At 51.2% G+C, this 24,217-nt stretch overlaps 12 protein-coding genes across 12 annotated transcripts; 3 read left to right on the forward strand and 9 right to left on the reverse strand.

Annotated features, from left to right (window-relative positions):
- Positions 1 to 649: 649 nt before the first annotated feature.
- NUU61_006478 (DUF3405 domain-containing protein) lies at positions 650 to 3,067 on the forward strand (the record flags this gene model as incomplete). Its single annotated transcript, XM_056657006.1, has 1 exon — positions 650 to 3,067. The coding sequence occupies one exon, from the start codon at positions 650 to 652 to the stop codon at positions 3,065 to 3,067; it is 2,418 nt and encodes an 805-aa protein (XP_056509806.1).
- Positions 3,068 to 3,590: 523 nt separating this feature from the next.
- On the reverse strand, positions 3,591 to 4,409 carry NUU61_006479 (uncharacterized protein; the record flags this gene model as incomplete). Its single annotated transcript, XM_056657007.1, has 1 exon — positions 3,591 to 4,409. The coding sequence occupies one exon, from the start codon at positions 4,407 to 4,409 to the stop codon at positions 3,591 to 3,593; it is 819 nt and encodes a 272-aa protein (XP_056509807.1).
- Positions 4,410 to 5,239: 830 nt separating this feature from the next.
- NUU61_006480 (uncharacterized protein) lies at positions 5,240 to 7,709 on the reverse strand (the record flags this gene model as incomplete). Its single annotated transcript, XM_056657008.1, has 3 exons — positions 5,240 to 7,145; positions 7,203 to 7,617; positions 7,685 to 7,709. The coding sequence occupies 3 exons, from the start codon at positions 7,707 to 7,709 to the stop codon at positions 5,240 to 5,242; spliced, it is 2,346 nt and encodes a 781-aa protein (XP_056509808.1).
- Positions 7,710 to 9,065: 1,356 nt separating this feature from the next.
- NUU61_006481 (uncharacterized protein) lies at positions 9,066 to 9,395 on the reverse strand (the record flags this gene model as incomplete). Its single annotated transcript, XM_056657009.1, has 1 exon — positions 9,066 to 9,395. One exon carries the CDS (start codon positions 9,393 to 9,395, stop codon positions 9,066 to 9,068), a length of 330 nt encoding a protein of 109 aa, XP_056509809.1.
- Positions 9,396 to 9,928: 533 nt separating this feature from the next.
- Positions 9,929 to 10,372, reverse strand: NUU61_006482 (uncharacterized protein; the record flags this gene model as incomplete). The annotated part of the gene is made up of 1 exon (XM_056657010.1): positions 9,929 to 10,372. One exon carries the CDS (start codon positions 10,370 to 10,372, stop codon positions 9,929 to 9,931), a length of 444 nt encoding a protein of 147 aa, XP_056509810.1.
- A 224-nt stretch (positions 10,373 to 10,596) lies between these two features.
- NUU61_006483 (uncharacterized protein) lies at positions 10,597 to 10,874 on the reverse strand (the record flags this gene model as incomplete). The annotated part of the gene is given in 2 exon segments (XM_056657011.1): positions 10,597 to 10,758; positions 10,770 to 10,874. 2 exon segments carry the CDS (start codon positions 10,872 to 10,874, stop codon positions 10,597 to 10,599), a joined length of 267 nt encoding a protein of 88 aa, XP_056509811.1.
- Positions 10,875 to 10,899: 25 nt separating this feature from the next.
- NUU61_006484 (uncharacterized protein) lies at positions 10,900 to 11,362 on the reverse strand (the record flags this gene model as incomplete). The annotated part of the gene is made up of 2 exons (XM_056657012.1): positions 10,900 to 11,022; positions 11,078 to 11,362. Coding segments are annotated over 2 exons (408 nt in total), but the record flags the coding sequence as incomplete, so codon positions are not given.
- Positions 11,363 to 12,075: 713 nt separating this feature from the next.
- Positions 12,076 to 13,477, reverse strand: NUU61_006485 (TauD/TfdA family dioxygenase; the record flags this gene model as incomplete). The annotated part of the gene is made up of 4 exons (XM_056657013.1): positions 12,076 to 12,232; positions 12,313 to 12,618; positions 12,680 to 13,166; positions 13,219 to 13,477. The coding sequence occupies 4 exons, from the start codon at positions 13,475 to 13,477 to the stop codon at positions 12,076 to 12,078; spliced, it is 1,209 nt and encodes a 402-aa protein (XP_056509813.1).
- A 307-nt stretch (positions 13,478 to 13,784) lies between these two features.
- Positions 13,785 to 15,733, forward strand: NUU61_006486 (uncharacterized protein; the record flags this gene model as incomplete). The annotated part of the gene is made up of 7 exons (XM_056657014.1): positions 13,785 to 13,815; positions 13,869 to 14,010; positions 14,073 to 14,296; positions 14,358 to 14,722; positions 14,776 to 15,037; positions 15,097 to 15,407; positions 15,500 to 15,733. 7 exons carry the CDS (start codon positions 13,785 to 13,787, stop codon positions 15,731 to 15,733), a joined length of 1,569 nt encoding a protein of 522 aa, XP_056509814.1.
- Positions 15,734 to 16,005: 272 nt separating this feature from the next.
- On the reverse strand, positions 16,006 to 16,897 carry NUU61_006487 (uncharacterized protein; the record flags this gene model as incomplete). The annotated part of the gene is made up of 4 exons (XM_056657015.1): positions 16,006 to 16,213; positions 16,336 to 16,486; positions 16,572 to 16,819; positions 16,887 to 16,897. 4 exons carry the CDS (start codon positions 16,895 to 16,897, stop codon positions 16,006 to 16,008), a joined length of 618 nt encoding a protein of 205 aa, XP_056509815.1.
- A 1,593-nt stretch (positions 16,898 to 18,490) lies between these two features.
- NUU61_006488 (uncharacterized protein) lies at positions 18,491 to 19,411 on the reverse strand (the record flags this gene model as incomplete). Its single annotated transcript, XM_056657016.1, has 1 exon — positions 18,491 to 19,411. One exon carries the CDS (start codon positions 19,409 to 19,411, stop codon positions 18,491 to 18,493), a length of 921 nt encoding a protein of 306 aa, XP_056509816.1.
- Positions 19,412 to 21,865: 2,454 nt separating this feature from the next.
- On the forward strand, positions 21,866 to 23,786 carry NUU61_006489 (uncharacterized protein; the record flags this gene model as incomplete). The annotated part of the gene is made up of 3 exons (XM_056657017.1): positions 21,866 to 22,592; positions 22,655 to 23,405; positions 23,474 to 23,786. 3 exons carry the CDS (start codon positions 21,866 to 21,868, stop codon positions 23,784 to 23,786), a joined length of 1,791 nt encoding a protein of 596 aa, XP_056509817.1.
- Positions 23,787 to 24,217: the final 431 nt, after the last annotated feature.

Genomic DNA, 24,217 nt, shown 5'->3' on the forward strand with positions numbered 1-24,217 from the left:
GAGCGGGTTGAGGGAAAGATGAGAAATACCGGAAAACCTGCAAATGATGATGATGACGATGGCGGGAGTTCTCGAGGCCACAGGGACATGACATTGGATCTCCCGCGTAGGGACAGGGGTTCAGCAACTGGATGGTGCTTGTGTTCTCTTCATGGCTCTTTTCTACGCTATGTTATTAGCCTCATTTGTTCTCTCCGGCGCCGTCAAAATTGCTCTCTGTTCGATGCCTTTGTTCAACAATTTGATAAATCCAGTACTATACTATCAAGGACTTCTTAGGTTGTCTTTATGTCCACGAGACAATGATGCCGATTCATTTAATCTATGGATTATAGACCATTAGCAAAGTTGATAATCGTGGCACCTGGGGATTTGTTGGACTTTGTTTACTGTTGATGTGCATTTGGCCCCTGTAGACCGTAAAACCCTGATCCTGTTGATCGTCCCTTTCATCATCGCGTGCCGTTTTTCTCCTTTTTATTTCTTTTTCTCTCCGCCTTTGATTATTTTGTTCTTTTGTTTACCTCTCTCGATACCGTCTGTCAATATATCCCCGGGTGTCTTGAGAGGACAGATGTGTTGATTGTCGGGCCTGACGGACTCTCCTCCCCCACAATTCCCCTTTCAATGTTGACGTGACGTGCCCATCATGACCGTCCAGGCGAGGAGGCATTCCACAGCCTACAGAGCACACGATAGACATGACGGTGATGTTGAGAAGCAACCGTATAAGAGCCGCTCCCATGGCCACCGCTACAGTTACAGCGATGATTCCGACAGCGGCCCCGACACCTTTGTCTCCTCGTCCTACCCGCCCGCGCGCGGCGCGAGTCTACGCAATGCCCACGGAGGCTTGGGCTTCCGTGTCCCCCAGCGAATCATTCGATGGCTCTGCTTGGGCCTATTTCTGTTCCTTATCATCTTCATTTTCACCCTCTTTCGATTCACCCTCAGCTCCGTGACCCAAGTGTCCCTTCCGCGAGTCGTCCACAAGCCGCCCACCTGGGAGAGCTTCGATTTCCTGAAACGCTACCATGGTGGCCTGACGAACCTCGTGCCGCGCCAGCAGAATATCCCCGAATACCCGGGTGAGGGTGAGCTTCCGGTGGATTTGTCGGGTCGGTCGGAGGAGACCGCTGCCAACGTCTCTGCGGACGACGCCAACCGAGTGACGAAACGGGACAAGAAATCGCCGTCCATGACGAGTAATGTGTTCAATCCGTATCCCGATTATAAGTCAACCGAGTATATCCAGAAATATGGCGAGAAGCGCGAGTGTTTTTTGGACAAGGCCAACACCGTCCGGATCCCGTCTCTCCAGCATTACCCTGGAGTCCCGAAAGGCTTCCCGGACCCTATTATGGGCTCGAACAGCATGATAGGAATCAAGGATGACGTGTGCTTTGACCGATTTGGTCGCTTGGGGCCGTACGGCCTGGGGTACCCGGTCAGGAAAGGCGGAATTGGCGCTGGGCTGGAGGGCCATCGTGATGGTGCGGAGCGCGTTTGGGAAGATGTTCCTCCAGTGGACTATCGCGAGGTCGATTGGGCTGCCGCGCAGCACCGGTGTATTGCGGCTAACCGCCATCGTTTCGCCGAAGAGCCGGAGCCGCGTATTAACCGGTTTGTTGCCATGCCGATGGGTGCCCCCAAGGTGAGCATCTCGCCACCTGACACCGATAATCGCCAGGCACCGCCCAAGACGGGGACCAACCGTCTGCGGCGAAGTGCGGTTGTCATCCGGACGTGGCACGACTTCCACTACACCCCGGAAGATATCCTGTACTTGCGCTCGGTGATCTCGGAGCTGTCGCTGATGTCTGGCGGCGAGTACACTGTCCACTTCCTCGTCCATGTCAAAGACACCAACTTGCCGATTTGGTCGGACGACGAGACGTATCAGCGCGTGCTCAATGACGCGCTGCCGGCGGAGTTCCGTGGCATGGCAACCCTATGGTCGGAGAAGCAGATTGCTCTGATGTACCCCGATCTGGAGGAAAATGGGTCGCGTGGGTTGCCGATCCACGGGGTCTACCGCAGCACGTACATGTGCATGCAGTACTTTGCCTACCAGCATCCGGAGTACGACTACTTTTGGAACTGGGAGATGGATGCCCGCTACACGGGTCATTGGTACCATCTCTTCGACAAGCTCGCCGGGTGGGCGAAGCAACAGCCGCGAAAGGGTCTGTGGGAGCGCAATGCCCGATTTTACGTGCCTTCTGAGCACGGATCGTGGGAGGACTTCCGGCAGACGGTCCGCGTGCAGACACAGGCCGGCACCAACAGCCCCAACAACCTCTGGAGTATAGCGAAGCCCGCCAAGGACGGGTCTAACAAAGCGCACGCTGGCCTGCTCCAGCAGGGCGACAAGTCCATCTGGGGACCGGAACGGCCCGACGCCAGCGACATCTTGGAAGTCGAAGGCGAGGGTATCCCGCCATCGACAGTCGACAAGGACCAGTACGAGTGGGGCGTGGGCGAGGACGCCGATCTGATCGTTCTCAACCCGTTATATGACCCGGAGGGCACAACGTGGATCCTCCGCGACGACGTGACCGGCTACAACCGCAAGCACGGCATGCCACCCCGCCGCACGGCCATCATTACAGCGTCGCGACTATCGCGCAAGCTCTTGACAACCATGCACCGCGAAACCAGCCTCAAGCACCACAGCATGTTCTCGGAGATGTGGCCCGCCACTACGGCGCTGCACCACGGCTTCAAGGCCGTGTATGTGCCACACGCGGTGTACGTCGACCGCCGCTGGCCCACCAAGTACCTGGAGTCGGTGTTCAACGCCGGCCGCAACGGGGCTTCGGGCGGCGCGCGCACGGCCATTTTCGGTGACCGCGAGCACAACTTCCGTGGCACGACCTGGTTCTATTCTGCTGGGTTCTCGCCCAACCTCTGGCGCCGCTGGCTCGGGTACCGTGTCGATAATGACGGCGGCGAGCAGCACGAGCTGGCGAACGAGGGCCGCATGTGTCTGCCCCCGATGCTCCTGCATCCGGTCAAGGATGTGGAAATGATCATTGATGACGGGGAGCATGCCGAAGATCGGTGAAGAGAGAAAGAGAGAAGGAGAGAGTTTATACCAAACGACATAATGAGCTAGACGGCGCCTACTTGGGTTTTTTTTTTCAGCAGTAGCTGGCTCGTCTCTCTTGCTTTTAACGGTCTTATCTTCCGTTGAGTTTCATGAATCTTCTTGATTGCTTTTCTTTTCTTCTGTTTCTCTTTTCTGTCTCTTTGTTGGGTAGCTGCTGATCAGCTTGCTTACTTGCATCCTATATAATGGTCTTGGGTTCTCCCTGGGAAGACTGGTCCTGTTTGCTTTGGTGCGAATGGCGTTTCTTGAAGCCTGCAGTGGTCCCCTGTTCAACCATTTCGTATGGCGCATCTGATGTGTGGTGGCTTGAGGAGCATTGGGAACTTTAGGTTGATATCTATGTGAAGACAATCCTATTGTTCATAGATCTGACGGGCAGAGTACATTAGAGTAGAGTGAATAAAACTGGGTATAAATGCTGAAAGAGATATCAAGTACACCCCTATGCCCCCTTGACGTAACGCTATCCATAGAGCAACTAAACAAGCGGCACCCAGCGAACAGTAGCCGCAGCCTTCCTCCCGACGGGATCCAAAACTCGCTTCGAAACCGAAGAACCCGAAGAGAGATTCACAGAGAGATTAGAAGAAACCCTCGAAGAAAGACCAGAAGAAACACTCGAAATCTGCTCCGAACAAGACCGCAACGTCGCCAACGGCGACCGCGCCACAAACCGCACGGGCATAAAACAGATACCACACTCGGACAGGCCCGAAACAGGATCCGTTGCAGCAAAGGACAGACACGTCTGGCACACGCGGTGCCCGCACTTAGTTAGCAGCACCTCGACGACAGAGTCGTCCTGCACACACGTGTGGCAGAAGTGTGTTGGGTACAGGATGCGCGGGTCTTGCATGCGGCGCTCGATTTCGGAGGCGAGTTCTTTGCCCTTTTCGGTGCGGGCGCGGAGGAGGCGGACTTTTTGTTTGAGGATTGTGAGGGCTTCGGGGTTGCAGGGGTTGTTCTTTGCATTCGTGTTCATGTTCATGTTCATGTTCATATTCATATTCATGTTGTTGTTGTTGTTGTTGTTGTTGTTGTTGTTGGTATCAGTGTTGATGTTGGCATTGCTGGTGCTGGCCACTCTCGGCTTGACTAGTGTCGGTACTGGCTCCAGGAACATCACCGGCCGGAATCGCTGTGACACTGGCCGGTCGTGCATGCATTGGTGCTCGAGGAGCCAACGCCGCCGGATCTGGCGGTTGAGGAGTACGGCGAAGTAGACGGAGAGGGCTTGCCAGGCGCGCCATTCGGAGATGGGGTCTAGGTAGAGGGGTGGTTCGTCTTGCTTTGCCATTTGATTGATGGACAATGGAATCACCCACGGGAGGTTTGATAGTATGTAGGTGGTGTGGTGAGTGGTGAGGTAGTGATGTGATGAAGTGCAGACCAGTCCTAACCTGTATTCTGAAGTGTGAATATTTTATTGTAATTCTCACGGGGAAGTGTACCTTCACCTGACTTATATACACATCATCTATCAAACTCTACACATCGGCCGAGTCGGCGCCAGAGATCTACCCCCAAGCCGGAGCGCGACTCTGTCTGCCGCAATTAGCGAAATAGCAACGAGAAGAAAAGATACCGAGGCATGTTCTGACACTTCCAGACCCAGCCCTGGAGGAGGTTCGTCCGCCACCTCTGGCTCTTATCCGACGAGAACCATGGCTCGCGCAACTCGGGAACCCGCCACTCGGTCGGAGCCGACGGCGAGTTTGTTCGGCACAGCCACGGAGAGTGAAAAAAAAAAAAAAAAATAGAAAGTATGACAGGCGACAAAGCCGTACTCCTTTGGGGAATGAAGCGCGAAGCTGAATATAGTTCATCCGTGGTATGATGGCAGCAGTCGGAGTGGATGATGCTATCCACCTAAAGTAGACCCTCGCTTAGAGGCTTGCTGGATGCCCCTTATGCTTGGTATCTCCAAGAAAGACCATGGCTTGGGAGCTGGGCTAGAACAGTCAGACGCGGTAGTCGTTCCATGCGGACTCGAAACATGCAATGTTGCACTGCCGAGGAATGCACCACTCGTCTATGATAAGTTGACTATTTCTTTTGGGTGAAGAGATGTGGCCAAGCTGAGCTGTCGCTGTGGTGATCACAGAGCAAAAGCACATGCCAGACGATCTATCCCACTTCTCTTCTATAGATCGTTCGTGTTGGGCACATCTGCTCATCCAGACTCTCTATACTCGCGCTGTGATTCTTGGGTTGAGTGACACATGCCCAGGAAATGATCGAAATGCCCAGGAAATGAAATGTATACTCGGACCCAAAGCGAGGACAAGAATTGGTCTCATCTTGCGAAGTCGTTGGAGACACACTCGTGCCGTGCATCACGTATTCCCCAGAGACATAATCACCATCATGCTTCTTCCGGTATAACGGTGTCAAATGCAGAGTGTGGATCAGTCGGCCCGCTGTATTAGGGTTTGTCGGATTCACCGTCCACACCTCGATTCGAGAGCTGGCACCATCAGGACCACGCTCTGACAAGCGGAAGATGGACTGCATTTCCTCGTTTTCCATACAGACATACTCTCTGTCATATGCTAGAGCAGACGGGTACCGCGGATAGAAAGCCAGAGTCCCGGATACGGGCTGGCCGTCATGGCCAAGACTTAGAGGTTGCTTGGTATAGCCCCAAGATCCGTGCAAAGCTCGAAAAACCGCCAAAGCAGCCGCCGCGCGCGCAGTGTAGTGGTAATCAACGAAGCTGGCCCGCAGCGCATCCAAGGTTCGTTTCGTCTCTCTATGCCCTTGGGTCTGGGCCGTGTGCTGGGTGGCGGGCGATGCAGCGCTGTTATAGCAGTATCGAGCAGGAACAACCGGCCCAGATCTATTACTGTCTTCTTCTGACAGCTCGAGCTCCATGCGGCTGATGCCCAGCTCCTTGGCAAAAGACTCCATCAAGCCCACGTAGTCGCCCATGGGAAACTGACCACGGCGCAGGCTCATATCGGCATGTCGGAGACTCCGCAGCCCATCTGTCTGGGAATTCGTCGGGGAGATGCCGGTGATTTCCTTGCTCCAGATATCGCCCAGGAATCTGGCTTGCATCTCCATCACGCCCCAGTAGGGCCCGCGATAGAATCCGACGAAGCCGAGGTCTGGGATCTCCGAACGGAGGGTACCTCCCTTGTCGAGAATCAGAGGTGAAAACGGGTCCTCGACGGAGTATTCTAGAGACTGGAGGATTTCGGCAGACAAGAAGGAGAGAGACTCGAACGGTGCGAACCCCGTGGCCATGACGATGGCGGCTATACCATCCAACGTTGATGTTTGGCTGCCGGGGCCCTTGATCTCTATGGAAGCCAGATCCGAGTCAGGCTCGGAGTGCACGGAAATGACTCGGCCCATCGTTGCTGCAATTGCCCCAGAGCGAACATATTCGGCATAGTCGTTGCCTATGGCTACCCAGGGTGGTGACTGGGTAGTGGTCTGGTCCTCCGTGTCTCTTGGGTGCATGTGTCCAAATAGCTCATAGTCCGGTCCGAGCAGTGACTGAAAGTAGCTGTTCGTCTTGGCTGCCTTTTCTTCTGGGATGGGACCCGGCGCATACTCAATGGGACCAGGCGGTCGACGACTCAAGTCGTACATTGCCAGATCCAGCGGCAAGAATGAGGCGGCATCTTTTGAAGACACGCAGGGAAGATAGGTTGGCAGAGTCCAAAAGGGTCTCGAGTATATGTGGTGTACTGTCTTCTGTTGTAGGGCTAATGGCCTGGGACCTGTAGCAAGCATGGACGAGGATTGATGGAGAGCCACCGCAGCGGCTGCTTCGACACCAGACATGCTCCCTCCAATTACAGCGACCTTTCCGGGGATTGTGTCGTCCTTGCCGCAGAGGACTAGCTTGCATCGGCCGTTCTGGAGGGCAGAGCTGTGAATGACCTTGCCGGCCCATTGATCCAGCCCGGGGATATCGGGGTTATATTGGCGTGCGAAGTACCCGGACGCAACAACAAGAAAGTCAAAGTCTTCGGAGGAGATTTCGCGCCTGTTTGGACTCGCATCCCCAATATCTGGGGCACTAGATGACCATCAGATTGCGAGTTTCACGGAAACAGCTACAAACGCAGATACGAACCTCTCCGTCGCCCAGTCGACTCTCCACCGGACATTCCCAGAGTCAATTCTCCGCGTTGTTCGGATAACTTCGCACCCCAGCCTCAGCACATACCGTGGGATGTACTGGATAGCATAGGCGTTCAAGTACTGCCCCACCTGTCTCGCCTGAGGAAACACTGGGATCTCATTATCCGGAATCACCGATTCCCAGGCAAGATCAGAAAATGCCACCGTGAAGCGACTGAGATTCGTGCGCATCCATGGATCCAGGGTGCCGGGAGGGCCATTGGTTTTGTGGGCACTGGAGCTGGAGGGATAGCTGGGCCAGAGACCACCTATTTCATGGCGACTCTCGAAGATAGTCGGGGCAAATGTCCCTCCAGGAAAGTTGTGGAGAAGTGTTTTGGCTGTGACGAGTCCTGAAGGGCCGGCGCCTGGTTCGCGGGGTGAGTTGAGGTCTGCCTTAAGCTTGGGGGATGCGGTGAAGTTGCAAACACTTACCGATGATGGCGACCTTTTTGGGCATCGCGGATTAGGGTTGTGAGTTATATCCAGTTGGGAGAGGAATTATTGCTTGTTTGTTAAGTGGGTTGGTCTGGTCTACGAGGGAGTCAACATCTCCGCGGTGGATCGAGCTACCCCACTTGGTTAATCCACTGCGAAACTGTCGATTGATATTCAAGACATCGATGTTTATATGTTTACGTTGTATACTTCGTATTCAGTGGATTAGAATGATCAGATCACGCGGTTCTGAGAAACCAGCCAGACATTCTATATCATGCGACCAAACAGACTCTAGACAAGGTGAATGACATGGGTAATTGCCATTGCGGAGAATATATTGAAAATGCTGTTGATATTGTTGTTGGTCCATCTCCGCCTCTAGGGCTAGATATATATCCAAGGATGCCGGATACATCAGCCTGACCCCAATCAAGAACCTCGTTGCAATGAAGGACACGAGTTGTAGTAGACTGCCGCAAGACTGTTGCCCGTGTAAATACATCAAGGCTGTTACCAAGGGAATTCGTCCGCATCAACAAGGCACAAAGCTCTCTGTTTTCCACCTGATATCCTTGGAGCACGCGTCCAAAGCGTGTCGGATCCTTTCCCAGGAGTAAACAACCCAATTCCCAACCAAATAATTTGCAGGTTGATGTAAAAAAAGTTCACCCGACGCGTGTACTGATTTTCCACACTGGCCCAGGCTATGAAACAGTCCCTTTAGCCTTAAGGACCTACCACCTCCCGGCGGCAGGCGCGACTTGCTTTCGCGAGGCCGTCTGGAAAAGAATCCCTTCATCCGGCGTCGAACCCATGACTCGCTTTAATGCAGTAGAGGAATAAACCCCTACGCCACTCACCACAGGTTAGGGAGAAGTTGTTCAGACCTTGTTCACTGCTGAGGTCTGTGTCGTTCGTCGGGGATTTTCCCCCACACCAACCCCACTAAGATCGTCGAAAAGTGGAGAAAGACGAAGAGGATTTCATTCTGATTAATTTGAATGGTCTTTGTCAGTAAGAATTCATTTGTTGTGGTTGTGGTGGTGTTGCGGTTGAAGTGTTGTGGTGAGGTTGTATTGTGTTTAAGAGTGTGGACATACCTCGAGGTGTTATTCTCCACACCCGCACGGCCCCCGATCGCGCGTTTTGTTCTCCAACCGCGCCTTGCGCCATGACAACTGCCAAGCATTTGTTCTTTAATTCCATTGAACGACGATCTTGTTCTTGGAGCCAAACAGGTTATGGGCCAAGAGATCCTAGCTGGGAATTCTGCCCAGTCGCATTCCGGGGGCTTCAGAGGACGATCACGAAAAGTCGAGAAAAAAAGGATAAAACAGCCAAACTCTGTCTGCCCTGCAAAGACAGCAGATCGAAATCAGGACAGTTGCTTCAGCCATTCGGCGACCTGGTCTTCGGATGTGCGCTCCTTGGGGTGGCAGGCTTCATGGAATTCCTGCTCCGTGACAAAAGTGTCGACGTTGCGCTCGGTCAGAGGAATCTTGTACTGATTCTTCTTGCGCAGGAGCTCCTTTTCTGCAAAGGCGGCCGGCGATAATTTCGACAAAGTATCGCGCAGGCGTCGAATACCACCGTTGGAAGTCGAGTGCGGTACCGGCGGCGGCCCGAACGGGTCATCGACCTTCCAGGGTTCATCCGATGCCACCGACCGAGCGTGCTTCTTGTGAGGCGAGCGAGGTTTGGACATCGCGATCAACAGAAAGAAAGTGATGTTCTTGGGGAAAGAGAACAAGGATCGGGTGGAGCGAGGTTAAGTAGGGGAAAATGGGACTCGAGCCCCATATATCTCCGCGGGAGATGGGGCGGGGAGTGATAATTGGACAAGAGCGTCGAATGAAAAAGTGCAGCAGTTCAAGCCTGACTCTCTCACACCCGCTGGTCTGCCGAGCATTGTTCAACAAGACTCTCCCCTGTTTTTGTGGACCAAACCCCCAAATGCCGGCTCTTCTCTACGTCATGTTGGGAAACCAGTGCCGATCGAATCATACCCTGGTCGTTGGATTCAGATCATCCGGCTTTGGTCGCTAATAAGTAAATCGATAACTGGGATGAGCGTCGCCCAGGTTCTCCAGCTCCTCCGTCGGCCACTCATACCGGTCATCCCTTTTCCCTTTTCCCCTGGTCGCGCAGCCGATTCTCGCGGATGGCATATACGAAGAGCCAGAGACAGGCCGCTCCACAGATCCACAGCATGGCCAAACTCACACTGAACCCTGTGGGTTACGTCGGCGCCTCTTCTTCAAAGATGTTGCTCGCCACCAGCCCACTGCAATTCCCAAACCCAACCTGCACGGCCGCTGCGATGGAGATTTTGTAGTGGCCAGCCACGTTGTTACTGACCAAACCCAGCAGGATTGCCTGCGTGATGAAGCCGCCGCCGGTGACGGCATACAGCGCAAAGTAGCGGGCCGCGACGGGGATGGACTGTTGGCACAGCAGGAGGATGTATCCGACGGTGGCCACCAGGCATCCGGCCAAGGTGAATGCAAACCGGTGGCGCAGTCGGTCGCTGACCACCGCCGTTGCCAAGGAGAGGGCCATGGCAAAAATGTAAATTGGAATGCTCATTACCTGGGCTCGCACCGCCGTCCAGCCAAGCTGTTTGAGGATAGTCGGAGTGAAGAACGAAAAGGCATAGGTCGTGGTGACGATGCCAAAGTACATGATTGCCCTGGATTCTCGTCAGCACGAAGAATCAGTCTGATAGTCTGCTGCAACGGCACTCACCCCAGATAAATCTTGATATCTGAGAGTGTTCGCTTGGCCGCGGGTCTAGCGAGCCGGTTCATCTGCGCGGCACCTCGATCCTCGGAGAGCCGATGGAGCAGCAGTGTCCGCTCTTTGTCTGTTAGAAAAGATACCCTTTCAGGCCAATCCACAATAAGGAATTAGGCGACAATCGCCGCGACAACGGTCACCAGTCCCTCGATGATAAAGATCCAGCGCCTGCCGCCATAGCCGGCGATGCCATCCATTTCCCCCAGCGCATACGCCAGCAGCCAAGGCCCATCGAGTGTCAAAAACCCTTCATGGGCTGGGGTAGAAAGAGGCTGGGACCTACTCCGCTGACTGCACCAGCCAAGATACTGGCACTGAAGAAAAGGTCACGCGCCCATTGCAGCTCATGGCGATCAGATATACACACCCTGCCTAAATCAGTCCTCATCGTTGAGTGCTCATCATATTCACAATCACCTACCGGGCATGAAGCCTGCCTCGAAGAACCCTAACAGGAACCGACAGGTCTCCAAATCTCCAAAGCTCTCGGTGACACCCTGGCAGATGGTAATGATGCCTAAAAACCAAATCAGACGCTTATTTTGCGCAATGTGCCCCAGTGGAGCATACCCCATGCAACTATAATCCCACTAGCCACCACGACGGTGACACCTTCAAGACAATATTGCACGGAACTTTGAACAGAATATGCGGGATGAAGAACACAAACAGCGCGATATTGAACTCGTGTCCTTTCATGCCCAGATCGCGTTCCAATCCCTGGATTCGCGCATTGCCGATGTTGATGCGGTCAAGCAAGGCGAGCAGAATCAGAAAGGTCAGGATGGGCACGACGTGCAGGTCGAGTTTCCTTTTTTTCAAAGTAGTTGTTTCTCTGCGGATGGGTCGATGGCTGGCAGAGAATGCTCTGATCGGCTGGCGGTGTCATTCTGGCTGGCTTTCTCGGGATTGTCCGGCTGGACTGTGCCAATACCATCTTGAAGTGTTTTCTCTAGACGATGGAAAAGTGAAGGCATCTTGAAGAAACAGATCCGGGGATGATAATCCCAATTGCTCTCAATTGTTGAATTGTGGACGTTGTTTGAGATGCATTGCGAAGATGAGTTTCGTTCGTCTCGGCACCGGACACTTGAAATACGAACCGACACAAACGCCCTCCACGACTGCACGACTCTCTGTTCAACACACTCGAATATTGCCCGATTATTGCCAGCCCCGCACAGCACTGTTCATACCTGCTGCCAACGAAACCCGCGAGTTCGGCTCGCAAGCCAAGAGCCTGATAAACTATATGATCTACGCGATGTTGCCAGCCCGTTGGACAATGCTACGTGTTCGACATTGCTTTTTCTTGAGAGGGTTGGTCTTATCCAAGTCTGCGTTTTGTTTTCAGCAAAGAACCCAAGTTGGTAGCCTATCGCATTTCATACCGATTCTCTGGGCGCTGATCATTGGCATCTTGGTGGGTTGCCTTGCAGCAAAGACGCTGTTAGGTCTTCTCTTTCTCGGGTATGTTAGGGCTGGGTCAATCATTTGATTCAGCGCAGCATCTAGCCTATTTAAAATAAATGTGAATGGGTCACTGTCACCAAACTATTTTAACAACCAATGCTACCCTTGCTACAGGCTTACGAGCCCACATTCTTCCGAAGCCCAGGCTCTAAGGGAAATGCTTGCTCCTCCTCGCTAACATCCTTATACACCGTGTCCCAGCGAGGCTGGAGCGGCTCGGGTGTCTCCCAGGCATTCTCAGGATCTCGCAGCCACAATCGCAAGAGATGTCGTCTGGATGGTCAGCAGTCAGCACCAGCTAAACACAAAGAAAGGGGGAAAGAAATCGGATCGGATCGGATCCAACGACATACTTCTTCCCGGGCTCGTCTCTGAATCCATTGCGCGCATGGAAGATGCTGAGATTATTGACATATTGGACATCGCCTTTCTGAAAGTCCAGCGAGGCGCTATGCTCCTCTGCCAGGAAATGCAGCGCATCGAGTGCCTCGGCCTGTGCTTCGCTAATCGGCGGAATACTGGTCGAGCGCGGCTGAGCCAGGAATCCGGTGAAGTAGCGCCGAGCATACTGGATGAGAACTCGCTCGGGGGTGGTTGCAGTTGCAGGCTGGTGGTACAGAAGAGGGCGGAGAGTATAGGGCTTGCTGGGGTTGTTGAACCTGGATATCCATAAATTAGCTCGGAGTCGCTCTGCAGCGTCTGTTACTCTTCTATACTTACCCATCGACCGGCCAGTCCCGAGACAGAGTATGGATCAAGTCCGGTCTCTCTTTGGCCAGGATGTTATACACATGCCAGCTGCTGGACAAATGGCTTTCGCCTCCCTCTGCGGCGGGATGCAGACACAGCAGGGAAATGATATCCCCGGCGTCAGTGTGGAACACCTGTTTATCGGCTGTGTTGGAAGGTGCCCCGATCTTGCCCTTGTCGATGGTGTTGGTGAGATCCTTGATATGCGACAGCACCGGCGAGGTGCCATTCTCTAGTCTGGTGTCCTGCTGACGACCGCGGATGCTGCCAATATGAGACGAGACTCCCGCATAGATGATGACATTGTCTTCTCGGGAGTAGTTGTCGAGACGCAGGCCCCGCAGAACAAAGAAACCACGGCCAGTGTGGATCTCCTTCGAGAGATCTCTCAACGTTGGATGCAAAGTGGGAAGAGGGAAGGTCGACTGGTTAATCGCTCCCAAGGGGACGCCGAGTGCTGCGAGGGTCAGCCATAACCAGTACGTTGGTCTTCTTTGGTCTCGACACACCCTTGAACCTTTTCAACGCAGCATCGATTTCATCCAGCTGCGCATCGCTCAACTGATAAATCCAGTCATCGCGCTTCTCGATCTCTTTCCCTTCCCAGACCAGCGGGGAGATCAACTCCTGCGGAAACCCATGCGGCAGACTAGTCTCCAAGGTTTCGGTCTCCTTGCGACGCCGCGAACGCTCTTTATACTTCTCATACTCCGGATGGTACTGGATATCCGGCTGAGTGGGCTGGGTGATAGTCTGCACGACGGACATGCTGGCTTCAACTCAAGAGTATAGTCAAGTGAAAAGTTCAGGAGGTAGAAAGATGCGACGAACAAACAAGGGAACACAAGACCACTCATTTTATGGGAGCGATTGATAATCCCCCTCGTGGTTTTGGGAGATGTCACGACATCCGCCCCGCAAAGCGCGAGATCGATGTCGTGCGTAGTGCAGTTGGAGACTCCTACGGTCGCGCCATCCACGCTACATTCTTGCCATGGCTGCAGTGACAGTCTTAGTCAGGCATTCGAGGATTTAAGCTTGAAATGTTTCTTTCCGTGGGATAAACAAGAACATCATGGCGAAGCCTCAGCCGGAGACTGTTTACAGTAAGCCTCTTTTTGTTCCACGATTCAACAGTAGTCGAAGACTGACATAGTAGAAAACTACTCGCCTGATACATCCAGCAGCGAAGATGTATCGGGCTCAGGTCCTCACATCGACGAGTCGCATATCTTGCAAGAGCGCAAGATTGGCGTCTTGGGGGCTATTTCATTGATTGTGAATAAAATCGTCGGAGCTGGGTATAGTACTAACTACCTTTGACAATGCGCAAAGGTTGCTCCGGCTGACTTGAATTCAATAGAATCTTTTCTACCCCTTCCTCCATCTTCAAGCTGAGCGGCAGTCCAGGGATGGCCCTGATCCTCTGGGTCATTGCCGGTATCATTTCCACCTGTGGTGCAATGGTGATGCTGGAATTCGGGTCCAGTATCACTCGATCTGGGGGCATGAAAGTCTATCTCGAACGGTCTTGGTCGCCCAAGTTGTTGATGACTTGTGTGTATCTGTTTTATTGTGTCTTTTTGCGTAAGTTGTCTTTCTTCTTCTGCTGGAATAAACCAATCGACCATGTCTAACTCTGATCCAGAGGTATCGGCAAGCAACGCCATTACTTGCTCGTCGTATCTTCTCCAAGCCGCCGGCGTGGACTCCACAACGTGGAAATTGCGCGGGCTAGCCATTGCCGCAACAGCATTTGCCGTCGGCGTGCACACCGTGACGCCGCGTATTGGACGAGGATTGCAAGATATGCTGAGCGCCGTCAAGATGTTTATTTTGTTCTTCATTGTCTGTACAGGGTTCGCTGCATTGGGGGGTCATCTTCGAGTCCCTGATCCCCATAACCTGGCTATCTCGACCTCCTTCAAAGGGACATCCAACAGCGGATACAACATCGGCACGGCTTTGTTGGATGCGATCTTTTCCTACCAAGGATACGACAATTTGAACATGGTACTTCGGCTCGATTGAGTCTTGTGTTCAATCTCAGCTAATGCATTTTTCAGGTTCTGTCCGAAGTCGAGAATCCCAAGAAAGCTCTTCGCATCGCACTGCCTACGGCAATGGGTAGCATCACGGTTCTCTATGTTCTGGCCAATGTCGCCTATTTTGCCGGAGTCTCGAGGGAGGATTTTAAGAAGTCCGATCTTACCATTGCCGCGTCTCTCTTCCAAAATGTCTTTGGGGAGTCTGCAGCCGCCAAAGTCCTTCCCGCGCTGGTTGCCATCTCGGCCATCGGCCACCTGCTGGGGATCGCATTTACCGTCCGTACGTATAAAGCCTTTACATAATTCCTACTAGGGCAAGAAGCTTATACCAGATGATAGCACGAGTGATCCAAGAGTTGGCCAAAGACGGCGTGATGCCTTTCCCCAACATCGTCATGCAAAACCGTCCCTTCAGAACCCCCATCTGGGCACTGGCAATCCATCTCTGTGTGACGACTCTGTTTATTTGCGCGCCACCAGCGGGCGACGCGTTCGATTTCATCGTCAGTCTTGCTTCCTATCCGACGGTGCTCCTACTTAGTCTCATCACGGTGGGATTGATCAAACTACGTCTGTCCAAGCATGAGAATTTCGAGTCCTCGTTTACGGTTCCCTGGGTTGTTCTGGGTTTTTACCTTGCAGGAAATATTGTGAGTTTTGAATGGGCTTCCTTTCGATTAGCTTTCTTCTTCTTCTTCTTCTTCTTCTTCTTACAAGTTATTCTGTATACTTACTATCGCAGTTTCTCCTCGTTATGCCCTTTGTCCCACCACCGAATGGCAAGGGCAGTACCAGTTTGCCTTACTGGCTGTCGCCGGTGGTGGCATTGGCCATTTTGTCCCTCGGGGCTATTTACTACGTTGCCCGATTCGTCTTGCTGCCGTGGATATTTGGATATCGGCTTGAGCTCTCTGCTGTCGAGCTGAGCGATGGATCTCAGGTGTCTCGGTATAAGATGATACGGACAAGAGTGTGAGGGGGCCTACTTCTACCCAAGCGAATTCTTGGGGTGTGATGGAGGATAGGGTATGATCTATAAAATTTTCGAATTAGACAATAGAAGACAGCTTGCCATTGAAGAGCCTCATAACGTTGGACATAGTCTAGTGCCTTGGATAAAGGGGAAATAGCAATTGGTAGAGAGCTTGGCAATATTCTGAAGATGTATAGGGTATCATTAATTCCTCCAGAACGTCATCATCATAACATATAAACGCGACACGAAACTAAGCCTCATGATAAGCACCTCTAGCAACCCTGCTCTCCAATGTATCTCAATATCATGCTCACTATAGCAGGCCCATTTAGCGTCTTGGTCACCGAGTATGCCGGCATATAGGCGTCTTGCTTGGTTTTATCCGTCCTGATATTAGTGCCGACCATTGACTGAATGGCGTATTGCATTGCGCTCGACTGGTCTGCAGTGAGTTGCGCGTCGTACAGAAGAGAAAGTTGACTGATTTGGGGTTGTGCCAGTTAGTACATGCGGTTGACAGAGAATGGGACAATTTGAACCCCCGACAGCGAATAAGAGGAAAAGGGGGAAAGGGAAAGGGAAGGGACATGAAGAAGACATACGTATTCTGGATACGGCCGCCTCCATCCAGATACCCATTGTCACACATGCTGCCCTTGACAGAGATGCAGGTATCTTCCTGGACGTAGTGGAGGTTGGTCAGGCATTTCGCCACATCGGCATCCTGCTGGGTGAAGTTTTGGTCGCCCTCAACTATACATATATGGCTCACATATCAGACGGAATGGACATTTGCATGGTTGCAAGAAATGCATGATTTCAATCCACGATGACTTACCATAGCAATGAGCCCACGGAAGAGGTGCCCCGTCCTGGTCTGTGCCTGCCATAAACTCCCCATCAAAGTACTCGGCACAGGGTGCACTGCTGCCAAAGATCTTTTGGAACTGGGCGCCGGCGTATTTCTGGAGGCCTATAAACAAGCCTTGGCCGATCCCGCTTCCTCTTTTCACGGGCTCAGAGAGGGGTGATGCCGCGCTAGTTGAGCTGAGGGCTAGGAGGACAGAGCTGAATGCTGCGAGGCTTCTTTCATAGAATTAATCGAAGTTTTCTGGGAGTGTTGATCAGGATAGCCAAGGGGTGGATCACTCACGGGAAATGCATTATGTGTGAAGCCTCAAGTCTCTGATATGTTGCTCTTTGTCGATTGAGTTGATAGATAGTATTTTACCCGAATGGTTCGAAAAATTAATGACTGGGAGGGCAAGAAAATAGATGGTTTATGTACTCGTTCTATCCTCGGGTCTCCGAGTAGGACCGTCCTACTGGCCATGCGACACGGTGAGGGTCTACCACGGGTATAAATATTTGGCCCCATCCCTAGCTCAACCAAATCTACCCCGAAGATTCCTATTTTTGTTAAGCTGTGGGGCATGGTTATGATATATGGAGTTCATGGGGCCGGATGCTCCAGCGCAATTCCCCACTAACTCCAGGACGAGTAGCGTGTGTGTCGTTATCTTGAAAGATGCAGCCCCCAGAGCCTTTTAAAAGGCATGCTATTTCTTGAACGAAGGAGCGTCCCTCGAATTCCTTTGTTGAAGCTGAAACCGTGGCAAATGCTTTTCGGGCCTCTATCGGGATCCACTGGGTGCGTCATTTCTCTACATAAGGCTAAGCTTGTCGTGAGGGTTTCTTTGCATGACCTTTCCAGTACCTCAGTATACATTCACTTTTACATTCATCTATGCTGTCGATCATATTGGCTCAGTGAATTTGAGATCTCCGGAGGTGGGATAGCATGCACCTCCTGAATTCTATGGTATCGATTGAGGGTGTCAGAAATAGAATACCACACCGCAATAAATAGTAAGAGCCTGAAAATGAGATAGACTGTTTTCAGGAAAATTCGAGGAATATTGTTCAATTTCGTTCTCTGAGGCGTGGGAGCAGTAGAGGAAGCATGGCGAGTTCCCTTTCCTCCGGATAAGCCCGTTGGTTCGGCAGTAAATAGCCGCAATACGTTTAGAAAATCAACAAAACAAACCACCCAATCACCCGCGCCATTACTTCCAATTTAACCATGATATTTTGGCCGTTCATACCTCAATGCTGATTCGGTTGATTCCTTTGGTTCATCGGTGGACCATCTCTGACTTGGTTCGGCCCCCACGGCCCGAATTCGGGGGAATGCCGGTTAATCTATACTCTTGAAGGAAAACGTAAGGATTGACTGCGTGGATATATTGGCCCGTTTAATTCTTTTGTGGCCCTTGCAACCAACTCCACTGGAGTTGGGGTGAGTCTGCCTTGCTACCATCGTCATCCCCCGTATCTCATCGGCTGGGGGAGAAGGCGAACAAAGCGACACAAAGGACTATATGTGGGGGCAGATATGCCAGGCAAATGGTAGCGAGAACTTGGCTGACACTGGGTCAGTTTATTGATGAATTCGCCAGAAACCTGCTAAACTACAGTACAATAACTATCAGCAGGACAAAGGCCACCACTTCGGAGGCAGAAATTAGATCTTAAATAACAATAACACAAGATCATGAAAACAGAATTAAAAGCATAAAGCATAAAGCCTATAAAACAAGCATTACAGGTAGAAAAATGAATGGAATTAAACAATTTGGAGAAATAGAATGAGTGACTGTATATGCATGCTTGTTGATATGCCTGTAATCATCTCGAATAAAAATAGAACTGCCGACTTAATCTCTCAGTATTTATAAAAACCCCGAATACAAGACTTTAAACCAAACTATCCGTGAACTGCCCCTTGAACTGCTCCTTGAACACATCAAAGTTGGTGTGAAGTCGGTTGCGAGCACGTTGGGAACCCAAGACCCTTGACCTCCCTCGTACGGTGGCATTTGCAGCCCTCGGCAGCAGCATGGCCCATTCACTTGCATCCGGTGGCTCTCGGTCTGCTTTGCGAAGTGCTTTTCGAAGCAGGCCAGGACGCTTGAACATGCCCTGCAGATCAGAAAGTGACCACGATTCCACAGGATATCCAGAATTCTGCATGCCAGTGCTGTGTTTCCCAATCATTTTATCCGAGGTCCCGCTGGCGATGTAGCGAGGAACAGTGGGTGAAGTGGATTCTGTACCGAATGTAGAGAACTTGAGAGGTGTCTTTGGTTTCTTGGGGAGCATTCGAAGGAGAGACCAGATACCAGCCAGTCCGAGCATGGCGAAAGCTGTATACAATGCGCTGATAACCTTTGCCCTCCTTTCCGAGCAATTCAATCCACCGAGGTTCCTCGTCTGAAGCAAGCTCACTGAGCATCTGCCGACTGACGCATCGTCAACATGGTTCGTTTCGAGGCACCACGGATTGACCACCTTGTCATGAGAGCTCGATAGGATGAGTAACAGATGCAAAGGCTGGTCGTCGTCGCCATGCTCGTCGGCAATGTGCGTGATGCTGCGACATAACTGAAAGCTGACAGAAGTACAAGTTGTAGGGCCTGTTGATACAGATATCAATCCATCTTCACTGTGAGCCAACGGAACCGAAATCCAGTCGCTTGGGAGTTGGGTGCGTTCCGAAACAGGGTGAGAGGTATTAAGCCATGTGCGGTGCTCAGGGATAAGAAGACCTTCTATCCCATTGCGCTCTGGGCCCGGGAGCAAATGGAAAGAAATGAGGATGTGCGATTTCCAATACATTGAAAGCAGATGCAATTTGAATAGTACCTGTTGAGTAGTGAGGGAGACGATCAAGAGTGTGAATGCCAGATATTCAGGTATGCTCTTGGGTGGGTTAATCAGGAAAGCGCAGCTGGACTCACAATTTTCTTGCGACTCGACGACTTTGAACTATCCAGATTATTAAAGCTTGTCATTTTGTTGTCTTTTCAATCAAAATCAATAATGCTATTTGGGTAAATTGAGGCTATTTGAGTAGACAATTGTGGATTCGACTATATACTTGATTCTCGAAATCATCCATCTTTTCGCGTATTCCACAAGATAGCAAGCAGGGCACCAGATATCGCATCTATTGCACCGCTTTTTCCAACTTTCGTAGCCTACCCAAACAAAAAAGCATCCAAATATCTGATCGAAGAATCCTGCTCAGTCGCAGGCCTTTCAGAAACCCCATCTTCCCAAATAAACCCATAACGAAGCACCAACCTAACCCGCGTCGCAGTTTGTATAGCGCATTTGTCTTCATCAGAAATCGGGCCTACATTTTTGTGGAATGTACCCCAGAAAAGACTCTCCAGTTTAGAGGAATGGTCATAGTAATACCAACCCTCTGAGTCCATAAAACCGAGCATGTTGAAGAAACCCCATGAGGACATCCCAAATGGCAGGATTTTCGCTTCAGCCCAATTAATAACTCCAGTCATACCACCTGCTTTAGGGTCGATGATGATATTCATCTCACATAGATCACCGTGAGTTAGAACTAATGGATGAGAAGGGACGAAAAGTGTTGGTAGTTCTTCGCGGATCTTAGAAATAGCACCAGAGAAACGCGAAGGGAGCTGCTGTAAAAGTATGCCAAGTTTGCCTTGAAGATCTATTAGAGAGTGTTTAGAGCGATAGGGCTCTTCAAGTGGATTCATCCATGAATTGGCAAAAAAATATAGACCATAATATGAGTTGTAGTCCCATAATATACGGACATCCAAGTACCTTGCAAAATCTGACACTGTTTATTCTTGCCACGAAGTACAATCGATGCTTGTCGAAGATGCTTCAATATAGGTTATCCTGGGTACCTTGTCTATAATATAGATGGTGAGCGAAGGCGATGACCCTATAAAACCACTATCGGTTCTAGGCACTCGAGGATACTTACGTCACAATTATTGGCACCGATCTTGCACTTCGCCTCATCCAGCAAGAGGAAAATGAAAAGAACCAACTATTTGCAGCACTGGAATTAAGATCTAGTCCCCAGGAAGACAAGAGGGAGCTTTCTGAATTGCAGAATCGCATACAGGAGCTCTCTAAGAAGTATTGGCTCTTCGACCGAGAGCTCAACAAGCACGAGGCCGCCCTTCCAACTGGACCGGTTCAAAGAGCTTATGAGCTATGGAGATCTAATCCCAAATGGTATCTCCATCCTGATCTCACCAAGGGCTGTGTTAGAAAGGGTGGCTGCTGTGGTCGTGGATGTGGGTGCTGTGAGAAACGCGAAAGCATCCCCGGCAGGCTTAGGGCTGCGGGCCATTGCACTACTAAATGTGTGTGCTGCGCCCAGGCGCGGGGGTTTCAGCTTGTCCCAAATAAAGGGCAAAAGGAATCTATGAAGCCCTACTATCGCAAACACGTCAGAGAAATCTTCCCTAATACTGGTTGTGATCGCTTTTCGACTCGATTGCAACGAGCATTCTTTGTTGGTACCAAGTCGGAACTAGATCCTGCACCTCTTTGGTGGTGAGCTATTGAAGTTGCTTCAACAAAGATATCGTTGGAAGTGGCATCGGAGAAGTTATTGATTACTCTTTCCTTTTTCTCTAGCTAGAATTAGCGGATATACTCGGCATAGGCGAGTATAAGAGGACAAGAACACTAGCGCTGCAAGTACATACAGCACTATCAATCTAAGGAATAGCAAGAAGATAGCTAGTTCACAATGGTACACTTGGAGAAAAAGAAATAGTTAGAAAAAAGATTAGAAAAATAACCAGAAAATGTATAAGATAAAGAATAAGGCATCTCTCTCTCTGTCTCGCATTATTATTATTCCAAGCCATGGATTAATTTATACCAACCGGGTTTATTAGACCAAGCAAAACATCGCCTACCTCTCCCCACCTTTATAGAAAAGCTAAACATAGGTTCACTTTGTTGCTGTGTCTTCCCTCTGCAACGGTCCCAATGAGAGCCAGCTTCAAGAGTTTAAAATCCCCATTCTTCGAAATACATCTCTCTAGCCTTTTCACAATTTCCTTTAACTTCAACTGAAATCCCTTTGATCTGGAAGTGTCCCAGCTCTTCGGCTATATTGATCACGTGCTCTCGCGACCCATCGCGTATTGAACAAAAACGTGTTGGCAGGCGCAATACCGTTTGTGGGATGGGGGGTTTTCCTTTGGTTTTGACTGCTATTCCCTGCTCTGACATTTTCCTCACCAATCCACCAACCAGCCTCTCCAACAACTCATCATGCCTCGCACATCTCGCAAGGCAAAACAGACGCGACTTGCCTTTGCTCCCGCGGACCCCGCCGACGACGAAACCCCCGACAAGGATGGTCGCTTCGCAAGGCTTGCATACGGGCATCCAAGTAAGGCCACAGTTCGGCCCGAAAAGTCTCAGAGCAGCCAGCCAAAGTCGACGAAGAAACGACCCTCCAAGCCGTCAACGCGGAATAAAGATGCAGAGCAGCCGGAGTCTCGGTCTGTGAAAAAGGAAGCTTCGCCAAAACCAAAAGATGAGGATCAAGGTAAGCTCTGCATCTTATTCCACGCGATTAGAGTTGGTGTTGCTCACGATCGACAAGATCAGCTTTTCATCCAGGACAACCCAGACAATTCTTCGGACGACATCGTTGCTCCGAGCTCTCAAAGGCGAAAGCAGCACGCACACCCGCTTGTGGAGGCTGTTATCCCGAGCCCCTCGAAACCTGTTAAGTCTAAGCCAGCGGAGGAACCAATCGATTCGGATAATTCGGTGGAGGAAGTGCCCCGGCCGCGTCGCAAACTCAAGCGCAAGGCGGAAAGCTCTCCAATTACTCTGAGCGACTCGGAAGAGTCGGAAGAGCCACTCTTGTCTTCGCCAGCCAAGAGACGCAGGCCTGTCCAGAGTCCACAGACTCCCCAGACGCCGCGCTCGAGTGCTGCCCGCGACGAACTAGATCTCGAGGAAGACTTGAAAGATCTTCAGGACTCAGGTGAGTTACAGTCATTGCACCATATCCGAGGGCCGTATGCTAACGTCTGGTTTTCTCTACAGTTGTCAAAAAAGGCCGCACTCGTGGCCGGGTTGCCGAGTCGGCGAGGGACAAGAGGCTCAGGCACTTGGAAACCCTCCGTCGCAGACGCGCCGGATTGAAAGAAGAGAGCGAGGAAGAACCAGACGCAGAACCCGAGCAGGCTGAAAGCGATGCCAGTTCAACCGAGCGACATGTTGAACCCTCACCCGTTCCCAGCAACGAAGATCTCGACCGTTACGAAGAGGACTTTGTCCTGGAGGATGAGGATGACGGACTCGGCGTGCCTACTGAGGAAATTCCCTTTGAGTTCACGCGGCATGCATACAAGCAGCCCAAAGAATACTTCCGCGATGTCGTTGGATGGATGGTGCATAACCGGCTCAATCCTGCGTTCCCTCGGTCCGATGCCCTCTATGAAATGGCCTTCATGAAGCTAGAGGACGAGGTCAAAGGACGAGCCGGCTCTCAGTTAATTTCCTCCGTGTGGAATGCAGGGTTTCGCCGAGCTCTGCTGGCTCGGCCTCATATGGAGATCACAGCTTTCCCCACAGAGGAAAACCATCCGTGTGACGCCTGCAATCGCTCTGGTCACCCTGCCTCGACTGATATGAAGCTATATGGAAAAGCATATTCTCTGCAGACCCTCGAGCCACTAAGGGATGAGGACAGCAGCGAGGAACAATCAGACGAAGGAGATTCGGACTCTATGCAGGAGCGGGACAGAGATGGACATGTCCTCCCGGATGAGAGCACACGGTTCTTTCTCGGAAGGTGAGTTTGATTCAAGTTTCAGGCGTGCTTTTGAGTAATCTTTTCATCTCACATATCCACATCAACAGACAATGCAAAGCGAAAGCCCAGCTCGCCCATACCCTGACCCACTGGCGCTACCACCTCAATGAATGGGTCACCGACTACTTGGAGCGCAAAGGCCAGATGAAGGACGACGAGATCCTCAAACGGAACGACATGAGCACGAAACGCAGAACCAGACATGCTAATGCGGTCCTGGACTCGATGGTCGCAGCCGGTGAGATCAGCAAGCTGTGGCATGACTTTCACCTTAACCTCAAATCTGCGCGCGAAACAACGGTAGGCATTAAACCCGGTTATGATTCTGGTGGAAACTTGGCTAATGAGTGCATGATTTAGTCTACTTTGGGATGAATCCGCGAGTCTTTTCCGACAGATGCCTATTGTGCTCTGTTTTTTATGTATCCCACGAACCATTTTCATCTTGCTTTTGTTCTTGCGAACTACATTATGCTCGCTTTGTACATGCTGCATTTCGCCCATGATACCCCCGCGTTTTTATTACTGTTCTCTTGCCGGTGACCACGTCATCTTGTGTATACCCCGGTACCACTCGAGAAACACCTGCATACTTGCAAAAGACCACATTACTGCCAAACTACTCGGATAACTCTCCTTCTATTTATTTAAAGACCATGAGCTGAACTGGGTAGACACATCCACAATTTCATTACCTAGACATGCATAACACGAAAAGATAAAAAGAACAACCAAGAAGTAAGAGTATATAGAGAACATGTTGGAGAAAAAAGAAGATAGTTGTGGTTGTA

This window comes from Penicillium alfredii (assembly GCF_028826965.1).
Source record: "Penicillium alfredii strain IBT 34128 chromosome Unknown utg000009l_segment0_segment0, whole genome shotgun sequence".
Classification (NCBI taxonomy): domain Eukaryota; kingdom Fungi; phylum Ascomycota; class Eurotiomycetes; order Eurotiales; family Aspergillaceae; genus Penicillium; species Penicillium alfredii.